This window comes from Carettochelys insculpta, chromosome 5 (assembly GCF_033958435.1).
Source record: "Carettochelys insculpta isolate YL-2023 chromosome 5, ASM3395843v1, whole genome shotgun sequence".
Taxonomy (NCBI): Eukaryota; Metazoa; Chordata; order Testudines; family Carettochelyidae; genus Carettochelys; species Carettochelys insculpta.
Window position 1 is genome coordinate 60661784 of NC_134141.1, and position 16963 is coordinate 60678746.

A 16963-nucleotide genomic window follows, 5' to 3' on the forward strand; every position below is an offset into this window, starting at 1 on the left:
TTCTGTGCCTAGGCGGAGGGACCAGCCTCAAAAATAGGAGGCACTGGGGATCACCCCCCCAACATAAACAGGGGCCAGCTGAGGTGCCTGTTGACATGGTGCAGCCACCTGGTTTCTTATTAGCCATCCCCCTGGTTCATGTTGCCTTACATGGACCAACCAGCCCCTGACTATCTTTGATGCAAGGAGAACCCATCCCCTCAGTGACAGCCCCCAGAAATATTGCCCACTGTGGGAGCCATTCATCTGGCACCTGTTGCCTTACGGGGCTGGCCAGGGGAGAGCCATTCCCCCTGGTACTCAGCAAGCCCTGGAAAATGTGAAGTGCAGAAGCCTTCACCCCGCAGAGGCCAGCACATGCTGCTGTCTGGAAGCATGGTTCGCAGTGCACAGTCAGCATGTCTGTGGTGGGGCAGGGGGCTCGCTTGCCAGCTGCCTGGCGCCTGTGGGGGAGGGGAGCTACCCTGTACAAATGTGCAGTGCAGAAGTTTCTCAGTCTCTCCTGCAAGCATGACTCCAAGCCCAGCCGCTAAGTGGTGTGGTGGGGCGGGGAGCTAGCCTGCCAGCCAAACTGAGATCCTCACTCTCCTGATGGCTCCATGCTCAGGCTCTCTAAAGCGACTAGATGTGACTGCCATGCTGATCATAAAGAAATGAATTCAGAATGCCAGACTTCTTGTTTCTTACTACCTGCACACCTGGAGAGCAGGGGAGGTGAAAGTGGACAGAATGTACACCTATGGCGCATTGTGGGATACCTGTGGGACATCTCTAGAGGCCAATAAAATCTATTTAAAGTAGTGCTGTTTCCTCACTAGCATGAATTCAAACACCAACTTGCACGGTCAATGCAAGAATGTCGACCTTTAGTACCCCCTAAAATTGACCTAATGGCATTTGCAGCAAAGACAGCAACATAGTAAAAATTGAGTTTACTCCCTCAAAATTGACTTTATGCTGTAGTGTAGACATAGCCTGAGACAATTTCCAGAGTGAAAGATGAGACTCATCAACATACACAGAAGCAGAGTCATTCTCCAACCACCTCACCCTTTTCTCCTAGAGTCCTCCTCTTTATGAAATGGTTTTGTGGCATGACATTTACAAACCACAATGCCCTTTTAGCACAATCACTCACACAATTTTATAAACACAAGACAAAACCATACAGTACTTCTAAAAACAGGCCTCTTCATATTAAAATCCGTTCAGTGTAATAAAAATATCAGAATAAAGGTATTACAGTAACAAAAGTGTAATTCACAGTAACAGTAGTTCTCTTTTAGTGTTTGTATTAAGCTCTTATATATTGAATGGATTGGCAGACTTAACAATATTTAACTGGTTAATTCTGCTATTTCTCGGTAATTCCTGCTACCAAGGATAAATTAAATTTCAAAAAGAAAATAGGAGTCACAAGAAGTACAAATTCAACTTGTTCATACAAAGTTTGCTGCATATCCCTAACGAGGAAGTAGTTACTGTAACACTGCACAGTCTAGCTTTCAACTACTTATATTATTCAATGCTTTAGCAGAAAATCTAGGATGGTGAAGAGAAAATTATAACACTTAAAAAACTAAGTAGCAAGCCTTGATCATGCAGTGAATTATGAAGGATCATAGCAAAGCGAAATGACCTAAGCAAGTGAAAATGAAATTTCTCAAGAATGTTCATGATATTTTAGAAGTACAGTATGACCTTGCATACAGCTGTTATTACAGTGAACCAAACATTGCATTCCCCCCCGCTGCTTTGTATTCTCCATTTCATGTTAAAAATGCTACACACTAGTCCTGAAATACCTGACATGCTATTTCTTTACTCACAGCCACAACAAGACTGAAAACCTGATTGTGTATAGTTAAAGCCTTGTGGCTTCAACATGAATTATCAATGCCCCATAAGAAATTTGATTGTTTTGCTTGAGATCAAAGCTAGCACACTCCATTGATTAACACTAAACAGAAAATATTCTTCTATTTATTTAATAGGAAATCTCAGTTTGCTTAAATATTAAATATGTTTGTTATAATTTAGGGTAATTGTCTCTTTCATTGGTAGCTGTATGTCGCAATAGTCTTTCCTGGTAATCCTGATATAATGTGTTAAATGAATATAAACCTAGAAATGCTGAATCACATTGTTTTTAGAAGCTCTCAAGTACACCTGAACATATTGCTGATGCTTTTGCAAGTGTAGATAGATATTTATGAATGCTTCTTACTAGACAAATGGATACTTCAGGAGGCCCTCCTAACACTTCCACAAGAAGCTCTTCGTAAAAAGGAGGCACAAACACATGCAGCTGACTTGAAAATGAATTAACAAAGGCTGAAACTCTACTAGAGAAACTGGACATTTCCATGTGTATTGGAACACACTTAGAGATCACTGCTGCTGGTGCTTTATACCAACTCCTCTTCCCAGAAGTACGATTTCAAAGCAGCAGGGTTATGAATAGGATGAAAGGATGCAATACAGAATATAAAGGAATGATCATGTTCTCTGCTCATGAGATTAGATAAATGAATAGAATTAGAGAAAAAACAAAATGAAGTCTGCAGGTATATCAAAATGAGGCCAAACAGATAGAAGACTTAGACATACTCTTAGATATTTCAAGCACTTGAATCACAAAGATAGTAATGGATGGGAATGATTTTTGTTTGATTGGGTTTCTTTCTTTAAATTGCCAGACCCAAAAATAAAAAACAGAACGTGCGAGCAGAACAGAAACACAAAAAGTAGCAATATGCAAAAAACGACTGAAAAATTAGCTCCTTTTTCTAACATAGTGAAATAAGTCTTAATTTCAGTAACTTGAGGAGGCCAAAACGAGGATGGTAATTTGTTTGGAGTATGTTCTTCATATAATACAAGAAGTTTCAAATTCAAGTAAAAGGTGTTCTTGCCATATAAAATATTTTTACACTTAGGCTATGTCTACACTGGCACCCCCATTCGAAAGGTAGTGAGACACTTTGGGATACGCTAATGAGGCACTCTGATGAATATGCAGTGCCTCATTAGCATAATGGCAGCTGTGGCACTTCGAAAATGCCGCCTTCAATCGCGTGCGGCTCATCAACACGGGGTCCTTTTCAAAAGGACTCTACGCACATTTGGTTCTAGGAATAAGGAAATTTTGACATCTACAGGGTCCTTTCAAAAAGGACCCTGTGTAGATGAGCCACGCACGATCGATAGTGGCACTTACATTGCAGTGCCTCATTAGCATATCCCGAAGCGTCTCATTCGCATCCCCCTTTCGAAAGGGAGGTGCTAGTGTAGACATAGCCTTGGTCTTTAAAATGCAGAATTGTAAAACCTGAGTTTGGATAATTTCTACTTATTAAATCTGCTTTTTAAAATCGGAAGGTATCTGTTAAAAAGCAGTCTATGCTTCATCCGTAAAGAATTTCTTAAAAGTGAGTAGCAAAGATATTCATAACCCAGTTGGTTAGCAGACTATCTGTGGTTTTAAAATTCCAATTACAAAAAAAAATGGAACTGATTTTTAAGAATATTTCATATCAAAGGTAATCTATAACTAATGCACATTGACCGTCAAATTATTTTACTGTACTTAACGTTTCAGATAACCAGGGTCACAGCGGCAGTCAGCAGACACTGAACTTCAAATGTAAGTTTACTCTTCCTTATTATTTTGTTCATATCACATTTGTCTTGGATCACTGGATGCTTCTCCATAAAACTGACTGTGAACAGATTGGCTCCTTTTGAAGAACCAATGATTCACAACGGCTCTAGACATCAGGACTTGCAAAAGGAGGAGCAAAACACACATGTGAAGCTGATTACATGCCAGCTGCCCTCTCACCCTATTCATTAGTGCAAGTACAACAACATCAATCTTAAAAAGCCAATTGTAACATCTGTAGGTAAACTTTACATTCCACCTTTATAATTTTAAAATCTATGGGTTGTTCAGTTATTTGGGATCAAACTTTTAAAACACAAATACTTTTGTTGTTTTTTGGCAACTTGTTCAAAATGTCACTCCAACACAAGGGCATAGAGGTTCTGATTTTTAATATGAAATACGAAGTTTGGAAGCTGCACCGTTAGAGCCAACACTAAGCTAAGGCTCTTGTGGGCACAATGTTCCTGGCCACACCCATCGAGTTCTAAGGTTTGTCTACCATGCAACACTGCACTAGTCATGCCAGCTATTCGTGTGCTCAATTATTATTCATATTATTTTTTTTTATTCCAAAAGAGCCAAGATTTTTGTTATTTAAATGCTGACATAAAAAAACCCAAAGTTAAAATTCTACAATGTAGGAAAAAATTAAAATAAAGAACATATGAAGTCAATGACAAGTTAGTAAAATACACTATGGCCAATAAAAGATGAGGGAACTACAAGAAGAAACTAACACAAAAGTAGGCTACAAGGACTGGCATGGGCATATTAACACATAATTTTTGAGTCTGGCCTAAATAATTTATTGCCTTTGACATCATTTTGCTTTCCCTTTTTGTTAAATATACATTTTTTCTGAAAGTCAGCAATACCTGTGTCTACCTGTCCTGTCTGGGAGACTGAAAGATAAAGGTCTGTAAGAGAGAAGAATGGAAAGAGCTAGAAAAGATCAGGAGGTTTGGAAAAATGAGGTCCAACTTAAAAACAACACTAAATGCACACCCCACTAAACACACCAAATAGAATACAAGTTACCCAGTTTTAGCTGTGGTCCTGATAGCATGCCCATGATCCTCTCCCGAGCTTCCCTCCCTTATCCCAAATCACAGTAATATTTTTGGTTCAGAGGGACTGACCAGGAGTCCATACAGGGACCAACAATACTTAGTCACAAATGTTAGCGATGAAGTACATGGGACAAGCTTCCCCTCACCAGACAAAGGGGCATATTGCCTCAGTACCATGCTCATACTCTCAATAGTGCAGGTGACAAGAACCACAAATGTAACCTGGACACCATCACAACATTGCAAAGTGCTACTATTCTTCCAAGGGCCCTAGCTAAGCAGTCTCTGGTTCGATAAAGGAGTTTGTTACTCACATTTGTGAATGCAGTAAATATATATTTAATTCCTCATGTTAAATTTCTACTCAAGTCCAGTGAAAAACTGGAACAGCTTAACTGTTCAGTGAGGTGGATGGAGTCTACATATAATCATCTTGCATTTTATCCTACTGAAACCGAATCCAAAATATTTCACATCTAGCCACTCCACTTTGGATTAAAATTTAAGTGAAATGTAGGTTAAGTTCTGACGATGTAAGTTAAATATATTTAATGAAATTTGCCATTTTAGTTGCAGAAGGAGAAAATACTTTATTCTTGATACAATTGCTTTCTGGATCCAAGCATTTCTAATAGATGGGAAACATACTGAAGTCAGGAGCCATAAAGCCATGGTAATCTTATGAATCTGAAGTAAGACTCTACGGAAAACAGCCACTGGAGAGCTCTTGTTCATTTATTTCTAATACTCCATCAACAAAAAGCAGTTAAAAAGACAAGATTCACAGGTTTTTATTTCTGAAAAGTCTCCAGCTCAAAAAGAACTTTGGTATACACCACAGAGACATAAGTTTCAGTTTAAGGTTTGCATCTTGTCAGTTGTTACTTGGGAAATACTGCAATAACTTTAGTCAAAAAGGACAAAGGAGAAGAAATAGTGATTTGGAAATAAGTGAAGATTAGGTATATATATATATATAAAACAAATGACTAATGAATTAACTGAATAAACCTTCACCCCAGACTCTAGAGTACTGTAATATTACAGGAGCTGTACTAAAATCTGTATTAATGAAGAACAGATTGTTAAACTATCCACTCCATTCCAGTCATCAAGTATTTCAGATCATCATTACTGTAACTTTACCTTCCATAATTCATTGCTCTACAGAACAGGCAAACTGCCTATGTGCCAAATTAACCGCTTTCTGTTTTTGTCTATCAATTAGTTTTGTATTGCAAACATCATATTAAGAAAAAGGTAGAGAAGTAGTGGAAAATCAATCAGAGGGGTCACTGCATTTGTCTGACAGATTTGAGATCAGCAATCAAATGGCTATTCTGTAGCTAATGTAGCAGCAAAACTAATTAGTAAATGAGTACCTTGACTAGTGTTTTTAAGGCAGAGCTCACACAAAGTTTTGCAAACACCATGATATATAGTAATCTGAAAAAGTTACGTTTCTTGAACGTTAGGTTACTGTCTTGCTGTATCCATCCCAGAAAAACAAGTACAACAAGTTATTCAGAAAAATCTTACCTTATTTTATAAGGGGAAAAAACCAAACAACATTTACTTCCAAAATCCATACTTTGTCATAAAGTTAAATAGGCAATTTGGGCATCTTATTAAATTATAACATTTATTCTAGGTATACATTGGCATAAACAGTATCATATTGTTCTCAACTTGTATGTTCCTCACACTCAGTGCTGTGCTGCTTCCAGAAGTAGTGTAGAAGAGGTGCAAACAGAAAGCGTTGCCATGTCATCTCACAAAATAGGAGGAACAGTATAAATGGCTGGACATTAAACCACTTCAGAGTTCATTTCTCACTAACGTGATAGATGTAATAATATTTGTTTCAATGGAAACTTAAGTTTTCAGTGTTTTCCTCAATATACAATAGAAGCTAATTTGTTTATTTAACATAGTACCAATATATGTTCAGCTTGCCTCTGTTTTAGAGACAGCTCTGAATCTGGACAATTTGCTTAGAAATCGGAATGATGGCAGTATGCTTCCAGAAACTGATAAATTGAGCAGATGCAGGATTATCACCTTTCACACAGAAGAATCAGTCAAGGAGGTTTAGCTAACATATTGCTGGTTTACTGGTCTACACTGCAACTGACACACTACACAAAGATTGTAACGTTCAATGCCACAGTTATATTACTTCTAGCATTCTCCCCTCTGCAAATTAAATTCAGCTGTACTAAACTAAGCCAAGTTCTGCAGAAACCAACACTTAGTATTGAACTTATTTCATCTACAGACATATCTTGTCAGTAAATTGGTGATATCCAATAAGTCAAAATCTGAGCACATGCTACTCAAATTTATCTGGCCATTGTACAAACAGAATGCAATCACTCTATTTGAGGGTACATTTAAGACTGATTCTTAGTGTTTGTCTACATGAACAGGTGAGACTATGGCAAACTGGGGACTGAATCTACCCCACACTTGCCTGCAAGGGAGGTTTAGGATGGACAGTTAGGAAGCATTTCCAAATGTCAGGGTGATTAAGCGCTGTCCATGTGCAGCCTGCCGGCATGCCTGAACAGTTCATTACTACACCTTAACCACATCCTCTTCCAAATAGGACTAGCTCAAAATGTTCTGACAAACTGTCAGTGCACATCGGCCGAGAGCACACAGTGAGACCATGGTAGGCTTGTGTGGAGTAGCTTCTGACCCCAGGTTCTACAATCTAATTCAGGTATATAAGCCCATTATCACTGCAAATAGTAGCAAAAAGCAATAATATCACTGCAAGTAATAGCAAAACTCCCATCTATTATAGTGGGATCAGAACAGGGCTTTAAATCCATACATCACTACCCTTCCACTTCCACCCCAACTTACCATTTTTGTGTTGCAGTGTTACTATGACACTACCACTTATTTAACACTTTATACGTTTCTTTGTAAAGAGCTATATATTTTTCCCCTCTATTGTTCGACAGCCAGGATTGGGTCCCATCATGAAAAAACAAGACAAAAGCCACAGATCTTGAGTGAAAGGAATTTAAAGGATAATTATTGCACACTGACACCAATGGCAGGTGTGGCTTTGTTCGATAGAAGTAACAAAAGAATAATTAGCTACCATTCTATGCGGTTATCACAGAAGACGAAATGTACCAAAGACTGAATATGCATTGTCAATTTTTGGGACTATAACCAAGCAGCTGTATATCTGATGGTATTGTAGGACAAACAGCAAAAGTTGCATATCATGAAGATATTATGGTCATGCTTTAAGTTCAGCTCATTATAGTCTCTCAGCCTTACCTCAGATTTCTCCAGTTTATTTTGTGCATCAATCTGAGTGACAATTTCATTCATGTTGGTCTCCAAAACCATTCCACCCATGACCATTTCAGCCAGAATATTATGGACCTAAGGAAGATCACAAAACAAAATACATTTTAGTCATCAAAATACTATCTGAGTGGCAAGGTGCTGACCACACCACTTATAGAACATTTATAATTTCTGGGTAATACCTGAATCAGCCTTTTAAAAATTGTAAAGTCCAGAAAAAATTGACAGCAGGAGCCAAAATCCTCTTTGTTCATAACACAAAGAGACCATCAGAACTGCCTGTTTGATGACTAACACCTGCATGCACATAAGTATACAGTAAAAGCCAGGTTAACTGGTGGCTGGGCCCAGTTAATTGAGCATACGATCGTGGGGTTGGTGGTTGCAGGGCCAGCAACAGTGGCAGCAGAGCCGAGGACAGCAGCAGTGAAGCAGGGATCAGCTGCCCAAACAACTGGCTGGCTGCCATGAGGCTGCTGCGCAGTGGCACCCACAACTAGGCTGGGGGCTGGCTGACATGCTGTAGCCTGAGGTAGCAGGATTGGAGACCAGTGGCAACGGAGGTAAGAGCTGACTGCCTTGCCAGGGCCAGCTGCAGTGGGGTTGGGGGAGGCCAGCTGTCCAGCTCATGGCAACAGCAGCATGAGTGGTGCCCACTCCACTATCTGACATTTGATTATACAGTAGCCCTAGTTTCCCAGGGGGTTCCGGATACTTCAGCTTTTACTGTATGCTGTTCTATTGATAATTGTCATGCGTAAAGATGAAATTGATAAGTTTGGCAATTGGGGGGTATAGAGGATCCTCAGTGCCTTGTAAATATTTGATTCAGACTGCTATGCCCTCACTGTCAGAGATGCGGTGTATAGGGAAATGATACCTATGGTGGCAAAGGATGGTGTTCTTACAGACATTAATATTATAGAATTTGAGGATGAAGCCACTTGTGTCATGGAGGAAGCTGGTTTTATGTAGTGATTGGCCTAAAGACAGTTTCTATGTCCCTGCACTTCATTAGTAATAGTGCTATGGCCAGATATGATAGGTCTGTCCAGGGTTATTTGGGTATCTTGGGAAGCATACAGGACGACCTTAGAATGGGTTCATGTTCATAGACTTTCACTTGTTGTTTGGAGAAAGATTTAATATTAGCCTTAAGCTGCATAAATTGTGGTGTGGGGTCTTCTTTGAGTTCTTCGTAGAAGGGTGTGACAAAGTTGTCAGTTGGCCTTGTTAATGTAACCAGGGTTGAGGACTACAGAGGCACTCCATTTGTCTTGCCAGTTTGATCATTAGCCGGTGGTTAGATTTCAGGGACTACATGGCATCTACACAACACTAGGAAAACTGCAGCACTTGTACTGTGGGTATAGCCCAAGGTTCATAAATTACAAATGGCTGCACAGATTTTATGCTTAACTAGACAAAAGGTCTGGGTGTCATGTTACAATGTAAAATGGGTCTCTCTGACTGACTTGAGGGTTGGAAGGGAGCATCATGATCATCTAGCTCTTGTCTGACTTCCTGCTACTTCTGGGGTCATTCTCTGCTAAAAAAGTTAAAATTCTACATATGGTATTTTAAAATTCTGCAAAATTTGTCAAAATAGCCTTGCATAATCCCTCCAGGTTCAATTACTTTGAAAATTTATTTTAAAATAATTGTCAGCAAGTATCTCTGTAACAATACAGACAGACAAAAAATCCCCCAGGAGTAGCAAGTTAAAGAACCCCTGTGACAACTCAGGGCCTGTTTTTGTCTTCCTGCTCCCTTCTATCTCCCAGTGTCCAGTTGGGGGGAGGGGCAAACACCCCCAACTCCGCCACTTTACCCCAGGGCCCAGCCATAATGTCCCCAGCCAGGACTCCTCCTCCTCTGCCCCAGAGCCCAGGCGCGTTCCCCTCCCCTAACCCAGGCACCTGCCCTCTTCCATCCCAGAGCACAGGGATCCAGAGGAAGAAAAAGCCTGATGCTCAGTCTTTTGTTTGGGTGAAGTTTCCTGCACACTGCCATCACCTTTCCTAAGGGTGTGCTGGGAATTGCAGCCATCAGTAATGCTTTAGCTCCCTCCACTGCCAGGCAGAGTGACTTATCTGTGCAAGCTGGGGTCTAATGGTCCAGTGGCACTTATTGGCAGCCATCATCACTGCAACCTTCTTTGGTGTAGGAAAGGGAATTCTGCACACATAGCATTAATTTCTGCAAAATTCTGCATTGCGCGGTGACACAGAACTCCTCCAGGAGTACCCTGCACATTGCAGGCCACAGAACCTCACCCCTCAACTCCTGTAATAGACCCCTAACCTCTGGCTACATTAATGAAATCTTCATATCATGGTTTAAAGACTTCAAGTTACAGAGAAGTCACCATTTACACTAGCTTAAACTTGCATGTGAAGAAAAAGGCAAAGCTGCCCAGGGCCTCTGCCAGTTTGGCCTGGGAGAAAATCCCTTCTTGACAACAAATATAGCAATCAGACCGTGAGCATGGGGGCAAAACTCACGAGGCAGATACCTGGGAAAGAATGCTCTGTAGTCCCATCTCAAGCCATTAGGAATTTTTGGTACTGGAATATTTCAATTGCCACATGTCATTGAAGGCAGTCCCTGCATACAATCCACACCACATATCAAGTTCAGTCTTGAAGCCTGTTAAGTTTTTTTGCTCCCATTGCTCCTCTTGAAGTTCCAGAACTTCACTCCTCTAATGGCTACAAACCTTCACTTAATTTCAAGCCTAAACTTACTGATGGTAAATTTATTTCCATTTGTTCTTTTGTCCACACTGGTTCTTAATTTAATTAACTTCTCTTCCTCCCTGATATTTATTTCTCGGAAATATTTACAGAGAGCAATCATAGCTCCACTCAGCTTTCTTTTTGTTAAGCTAAACAAGCCTAACTGCTTTAAAAGTCCTCTCAAAGTTTTCCATTCCTCAAAGTTCTGGTAGCCCTTACCTGCACCTATCTCAGTTTGAATTCATCTTTCTTAAACACAGAAGACAAAAACGGCACACAGTATTCCAGGTGGTGTCTTAGCAGTGCCTGGTATAACGGTAGTAACACCTTCATGCATTTTCTGGAAAAACCTTAACAGAGCCTATGAGTATATTCGTGTTTCTCACAGCCACATCACATTGGTGGCTCAGTCATCCTGTGTTCAGCCAATACACCCATACAACCAATACACCAATACTTCCAGCTGATAAGTCTTTGGTTTATAGCAAAAATTCGTGTTAGACCCTAAACGAGTGACTTGGCACTGTTAAATTTCTTTCCATTTCTAGTCCTCCAATTTACAAGGTCGGTCAGAGCTGATAAGATTTTCTTTTCCTCCTCTCTATTGGCAATATTGCCAGACTTTGTCTCATTTGCAAATGCTATTAGAACATTCCCACTTTTTGTGCCAAGGTCAGTAATAAAAATGTTAAATAAGACCGGTTCCAAAACCCGTCTCTGAAGCCCTCCACTGAAGTCAGCTATCAGAAAAGATCTTTCCACAGGACCCAGCGTAGTCTCCCCTTTAAACTATTATAGAATCATAGAATCCCAGGGTGAGAAGAGACCTCAGGAGGTCACTGAGTCCAGGCCCCTTACCCACAGCAGGATCAACCCTAACTAAATCATTCCAGCCAGGACTTTGTCGAGCTGGGACTTAAAAACTTCTAGGTACGCAGATTCCACCCGCTCTCTAGGTAACACATTCCAGTGCTTCACCATCCTCCTGGTGAAGAAGTTCTTCCTAATATCTAGTTTTTCCTCTGTGGTCCCAAAGCTGTCCTGCTCCTCTCCTTCTGTAGCTTGAGACCACTGCTGCTTGGTCTGCCATCCGTCACTACTGAAACAGCCTCTCTCCATCCTGTTTAGAACTCCCCTTCAGGAAGTTGAAGGCTGCTATAAAAATCACTGCTCACTCTTCTCTTCTGCAAACTAAATATCCCTCAGCTTCTCCTCATTGGTCACGTACTCCTGCCCTGCAGTAATTTTGGTTCCTCTCTGCTGTATCCTTTCCAATGTATGCACATCCTTTCTATACTGGAAGGCCCAGGACTGGACACAGTACTACAGATGTGGCCTCACCAGTGCCAAACAGAGGGGAATAACACCTTCTCTAGACCCGCTGGAAATGCTCCTCCTAATGCACTCGATGAGGTGTACCAATCCTGTGCTAGCCAGTTGGGGGGGGGGCGGTGGGGGGGGCAGGCTTGCTGGGTGTAAAAGGCCCCTTCCCTGTGGCCCTGCTCCAACTGCAGCCCAAGTATGAAGGCCAGGGAGGCTAGTCAGTTGGGGCTGGCCACCAGGGGAGAAGGAACTCCTGCTAGAAGTTGAGAACAGCACCCGCAGCCTGAGCAGCGGCAGCAGCCAGAGTCAGGATGGTGCATCTTGTCTGGAACGGAGTAGGAAGAAGCCCAGGGCAGGGAGCCAGGAGGTATCTGGAGAGTTCAGCATGTTGCGGTGGGAATCCCCACTGAGATGGTGACTGGGGAGACATGCCCACCACTGACAGGACCCTGGGCTAGAGCCCAGTGGAGGCGGGGGAGGGGGGGGGGGGGTCTGGGCTCCCCTACCCCCACCCATGACCCCTAGGAAGGGGGAGCACTGACCTGCCAATACTGACTAGGCCGCTGAGGCCTGACTAGGCTGTGGTGCCTGATTCAGAGGATATGAACTAGGCTTCTGGGCCTGTGATAACTGACTAGGCTGCTGAGGCCTGACTAGGTGATATTGACTAAGCCAACAAGGCCTGATAAAGGGATGTAGGCCCTTAGAAAAGGCACAGGGCTAGAGGCTCTGCCACAACTGGTGGAGAATGTGGGCATTTTTGAACTGATCCCCCCGCCCCCCCCCGCCGCCTGCCCCCAGCACTAGGGGAAAGTTAGGAACCTGAGAGGAAGGCCCTAAAAAAATAATGTTTTCTTTTCTTCTTTTTCTGTTTTTTTTAGTTTTCCCCACGTACAGACTGAGAGGGCAGGTAGACAAATCATGAGGCCACAATGGACCCTATCAAACTTCGAGTGGCTGATGGACCACCAGTAAAAACAGGTGGTCTAACAACAGCTGCAAAGCCAATTGCTCCAGCAATTGGCAAACCAGCAACCAGCAACAGATGCAGGCTGCCCGAAGCAGGAGCAACAGCAGCAGCCACTGAAGGAAATCGCCAGCCAGCAACAAGCCTGGCAACAGCATCTGGTGCAGCATATAGTTCACTGTGGAAGGCGCCCCCGATCCCATCACCGCTGGACACAGGTGAAGGAGGAGCTGAAGGGGGACTGGCAGGGTTACCCCTGAAGTTCACAAAGATGGGACCCCCATCATGAGCCTGAGGTGTACCTGGTAATGCTCAAGATGGTTGCAGCTACCACAAGGTAGCACCCTGAACTTGGGCCACCTCACTGGCCCCTACCTGACTGGGCCAGCCCACTCGGCTTACTGCAGTATGGACCCCTAGGAGGCAAGGGAGGACTCATGGGTGAAGGCCCAGCAGGGATCTGTGCCAAGACTTATCACCAGCGTATGCAGCAGGAGCTAGACCCCTGGCCGTAGCCCAGTGAGTTTGGGACCAGTGTTGGTGGTGGTTGGAGCCAGACTGCTGCCCAGGTAGCTAAACAAGTGGCCCTGGAAAAGCTGGTGTGAATCCTCCCCTCGAGGGAAGGAGTGGGTACAACAGCACCGATCTGAGACCCTGGCCCATGCTGCTGCCCTCATGGAGAGCTATATGTCAGTGAAGGAGTTCCCAAAGGCCAAACTGCGACCACCACCCAACCCAGGCCTCCCAAGTAAGTGGCTGAGTGGGAGGGTGCCATGGTGCTGCAAGAGGGGAAACACCACCATCCCCAGTAGCTGCGCAGTTAATTAAGAACAGTCCACCACAAGAGTCCCACTGGGAAGCTCCAGTGAGGAAGGAGACAGACCCACCTTGGGCGTGATGGATTCCTCCCGAGGAGCCCCTGCTGACAGGTCTGAGCGGGGGCCACTGTTACGAGTGGGGCCAAGAGGGCCATTTCAAGTGTGAATTCCCGTTTATGGACTGCAGTTACGGGCAGGTGCTGGTGGCAGGGTCCCAGAATAGGGACAAGTTCAAGATAATGATTCTGGTCAGCGTGAATGGAATTCAGACTGCAGCCCTAGTGGACTCAGGGTGAAGCCAAACCTTGATCCGGGAGGGACTGACCGCCGGACCCGCCCAAAGGGGCATGATGGCGCAGCTACACTGCAGCCATGGGGAGGTGAGGCTGTACCCCAGACTGGGGTGTTGCTGATGGTGGGGACCCACAAGCAACACCATATGGTGGTTGTGGTCACGAAGCTGTCCTAGCCGGTGGTGTTAGGCCAGGACTAGCTCCACTTCATGGATCTCCTACAAGGTGAACCCCCTGGAATCTGCCGGAAGAGGGAGCTCGGCCCCAGACACATTGCTGGCTGGGCAGGAGCCAGTAGAGGATCCAGGGGAGGGAATCTTGGGGGCCTCTACAGGCGAAGGACCCTGGATGCTGGAGGCAGTGATGCCCATTGACTTCCAGCAGACGGGCTTTGACTTAGAAGGCAATTTCCTGGAGGACTAGAGGAGTGATGTGACCCTTAGCTGGGCTTGGGAGCAGTCATCAGAACCCCATCCGGAGGGCATCCCCTTGCAGTGCATGGTTCAGGGACCCCGGTTCGAGATTTGGCACAACCTGTTATATCAACTGGCACCAGATCCTCAAACCAGGGTCGAGATTTGCCAGCTGCTGGTGCCCCAGTGAATCTGGCAGGCATTACTTCAGGTGGCCCACGCTGCATGCATCAGGTTCTTTAATATATCTTTATGGATCAGTTACCAACCTACTGAAAAAAGCCAGAGTAGCTCAAATGACACTGCCTTAATCTTGGTAACCATGTTCATTGCACTCCCTTGAAAATGGTCATAATACAATCAAAGAACTATAGAGATTAAAGCCCATATTTTCAGAATTCTAGGCTGTGGGTATCAGTTAAATTAGACACCTCCCAAGTAAATTTACTAATGAATTTCATTTTGATTCCTGAAGGTGTTTTCTAGCATACTTTCTGAACTTTAAAAATAACTTAGTGAAACCTTGTCCGTTTGTATTAACATCCAGGCTAGGATTGTTATCCACTCTGTCAGTTTCAAGAACAAAATGTTTCTTTTCAAACAAATGTTTGATTCAACTGATAGGACAGTAGCACGCCACAGTACCTTGTCTACGTGGAAAATTAAATCCAGTTCACAGACATTTTCAAAACATTTGTCTAGTGTTTCCACAAATACCTGTGGAAGAAAAAAAACAAAGCAAAAGGTCAAGATTTAAGAGCAATTCAGTCATTCCATTATTTATGAACTTAACGATCTCTGTCTTCCATATGTACCATGTTTGAAGATTTTAGAAAGCCTAGTGCAGGGGTCAGCAACCTTTCTGAGGCAGACTGCCAAAATCTGACCTTTTGACTTCTATGTATGGTCTGAGTGCTGGTGATACTTTTAAAAGTCACTAATGGTCCTACTTACAACAGCTTCATTAGTTTAAAAAAAAAAATAAATAAAAAAATTAAGAGGCAGAGCTTTACTGTTTAGGTGGTGGTTGGTAGCATTAGCTGGTCTTTTGTTAATCCACAAATGACATGGCTTTGATCAAGTTCCCAGCTACATGGGGGAGGATGGGTGGGGCTGAGCTCCTGCCTCATGTGCCCATGTTGCTGCCCACTGGCCTAACGTATTTGAAAAATTGTATGGTTAACAATATTACTGGGATCCTGTGCTGCTGGCAGGCCCCAAGCAAAACAGTATGTGAAGAAAGACAGCTTTTAGTGTAACTCTGAAACATGGCCAAGGGATTACATACATACAAAACAAATTAAAAAAATGCATACATTCCTAGAACATCTATACTGAAATTTTATGATGTTCTGATGTGAATCTTTTCTTCTAAATTCATGGTGATGCCAACTATCAACTGAAAGTGAATTTCAGCTGTTTATTTTTACAGATTAATTCATTATTACATTCACGTAGTGGTTGAGGGTCCTTGTCTGCTTCCACTTCTCCCCTCAAAGAATCTTGTCAGCTTCTGCCAAGAGTGAATTGCTAAAATGCAGCATGATCCTCCCACCTCCCTTGGGTTGCCCTCTCTTCCCCTGCTACAATTCTCTCTTTCCTATCACACAGGTAGAAGTATTTCACTTACTTTCCTGCTTTAGTCCCTCCCCATTGACTCCGTCCCATCATCTCATCCTTTTCCTTTTTCTTCTCTATAACCTCTCATGCTCCTCTGGGTCTTCCCCACCCCTCCTTCCACCTATACCACCATGACTAAATCTCTCCATCCTAAATAAAACCCACCCGTGAGCCCACTTACCTTTTCATCTACTTTCCACGTCCTTTCTCTTTTTCACCTCTAAGATCGTTGAACATGCGGTCTACAACTACTGTCTCCAGTGCCTCTACTCTTAAATCCAGACTCATTTTAGCACCAGCACGCCACTGAAATCATTCTTGCCAAATTGTCTAACGACTTTGTCTTAGCCAAAGCTAAATAATTTGTTCTCCACCCTCATCCTCTAGCTGGTGACCCCGTTTCTGCACAGTCAACCATGCTCTTGAAATGCTGTCCTCCTTTGGCTTATGTCACTCTTCCCTCCCCTTGTTCTCCTAATTGTTCCTTGAACAGATCTTCGTTGCCCCCTTCCATCTTTCTGAGAGTTTCCACAAGGCTCTGTCAGTGTTCCCCTTCTCTTCTCCCTCTGCATCTTATCTCTGGATAATTTCAAATGCAAACACATTCAATTACTGCATCTCTGCTGAGGACTCCAACTCACGTCTTTGCTCCACACTTCAATCCTTCTGTATAAACTAAAATCTCATCCTGTCTCTGTGATATCTCTCTTTGTGGATGACT

General features: G+C 43.1%; 2 protein-coding genes across 3 annotated transcripts in view; one reads left to right on the plus strand and one right to left on the minus strand.

The window, feature by feature from the left end:
• Positions 1 to 16963, plus strand: part of TMED7 (transmembrane p24 trafficking protein 7) — a 304389-nt gene that overhangs the window by 142334 nt on the left and 145092 nt on the right. The gene's annotated exons all lie outside the window — the stretch shown is intronic.
• The window catches only part of AP3S1 (adaptor related protein complex 3 subunit sigma 1), a 56744-nt gene that overhangs the window by 6625 nt on the left and 33156 nt on the right, over positions 1 to 16963 (minus strand). Inside the window, exons 4-6 of one of the 2 annotated variants that reach the window (XM_074995189.1) lie at positions 15268 to 15339; positions 8038 to 8145; positions 4542 to 4584 (exon numbers count right to left, since the gene is read on the minus strand). In XM_074995189.1, coding sequence (XP_074851290.1) covers positions 4549 to 4584; positions 8038 to 8145; positions 15268 to 15339 — 216 coding nt within the window. In that variant the 3' untranslated portion in view covers positions 4542 to 4548. Of the gene's footprint in view, positions 1 to 4541; positions 4585 to 8037; positions 8146 to 15267; positions 15340 to 16963 lie in introns of those variants that run through there. The other variant, XM_074995187.1, reaches the window with a different exon arrangement.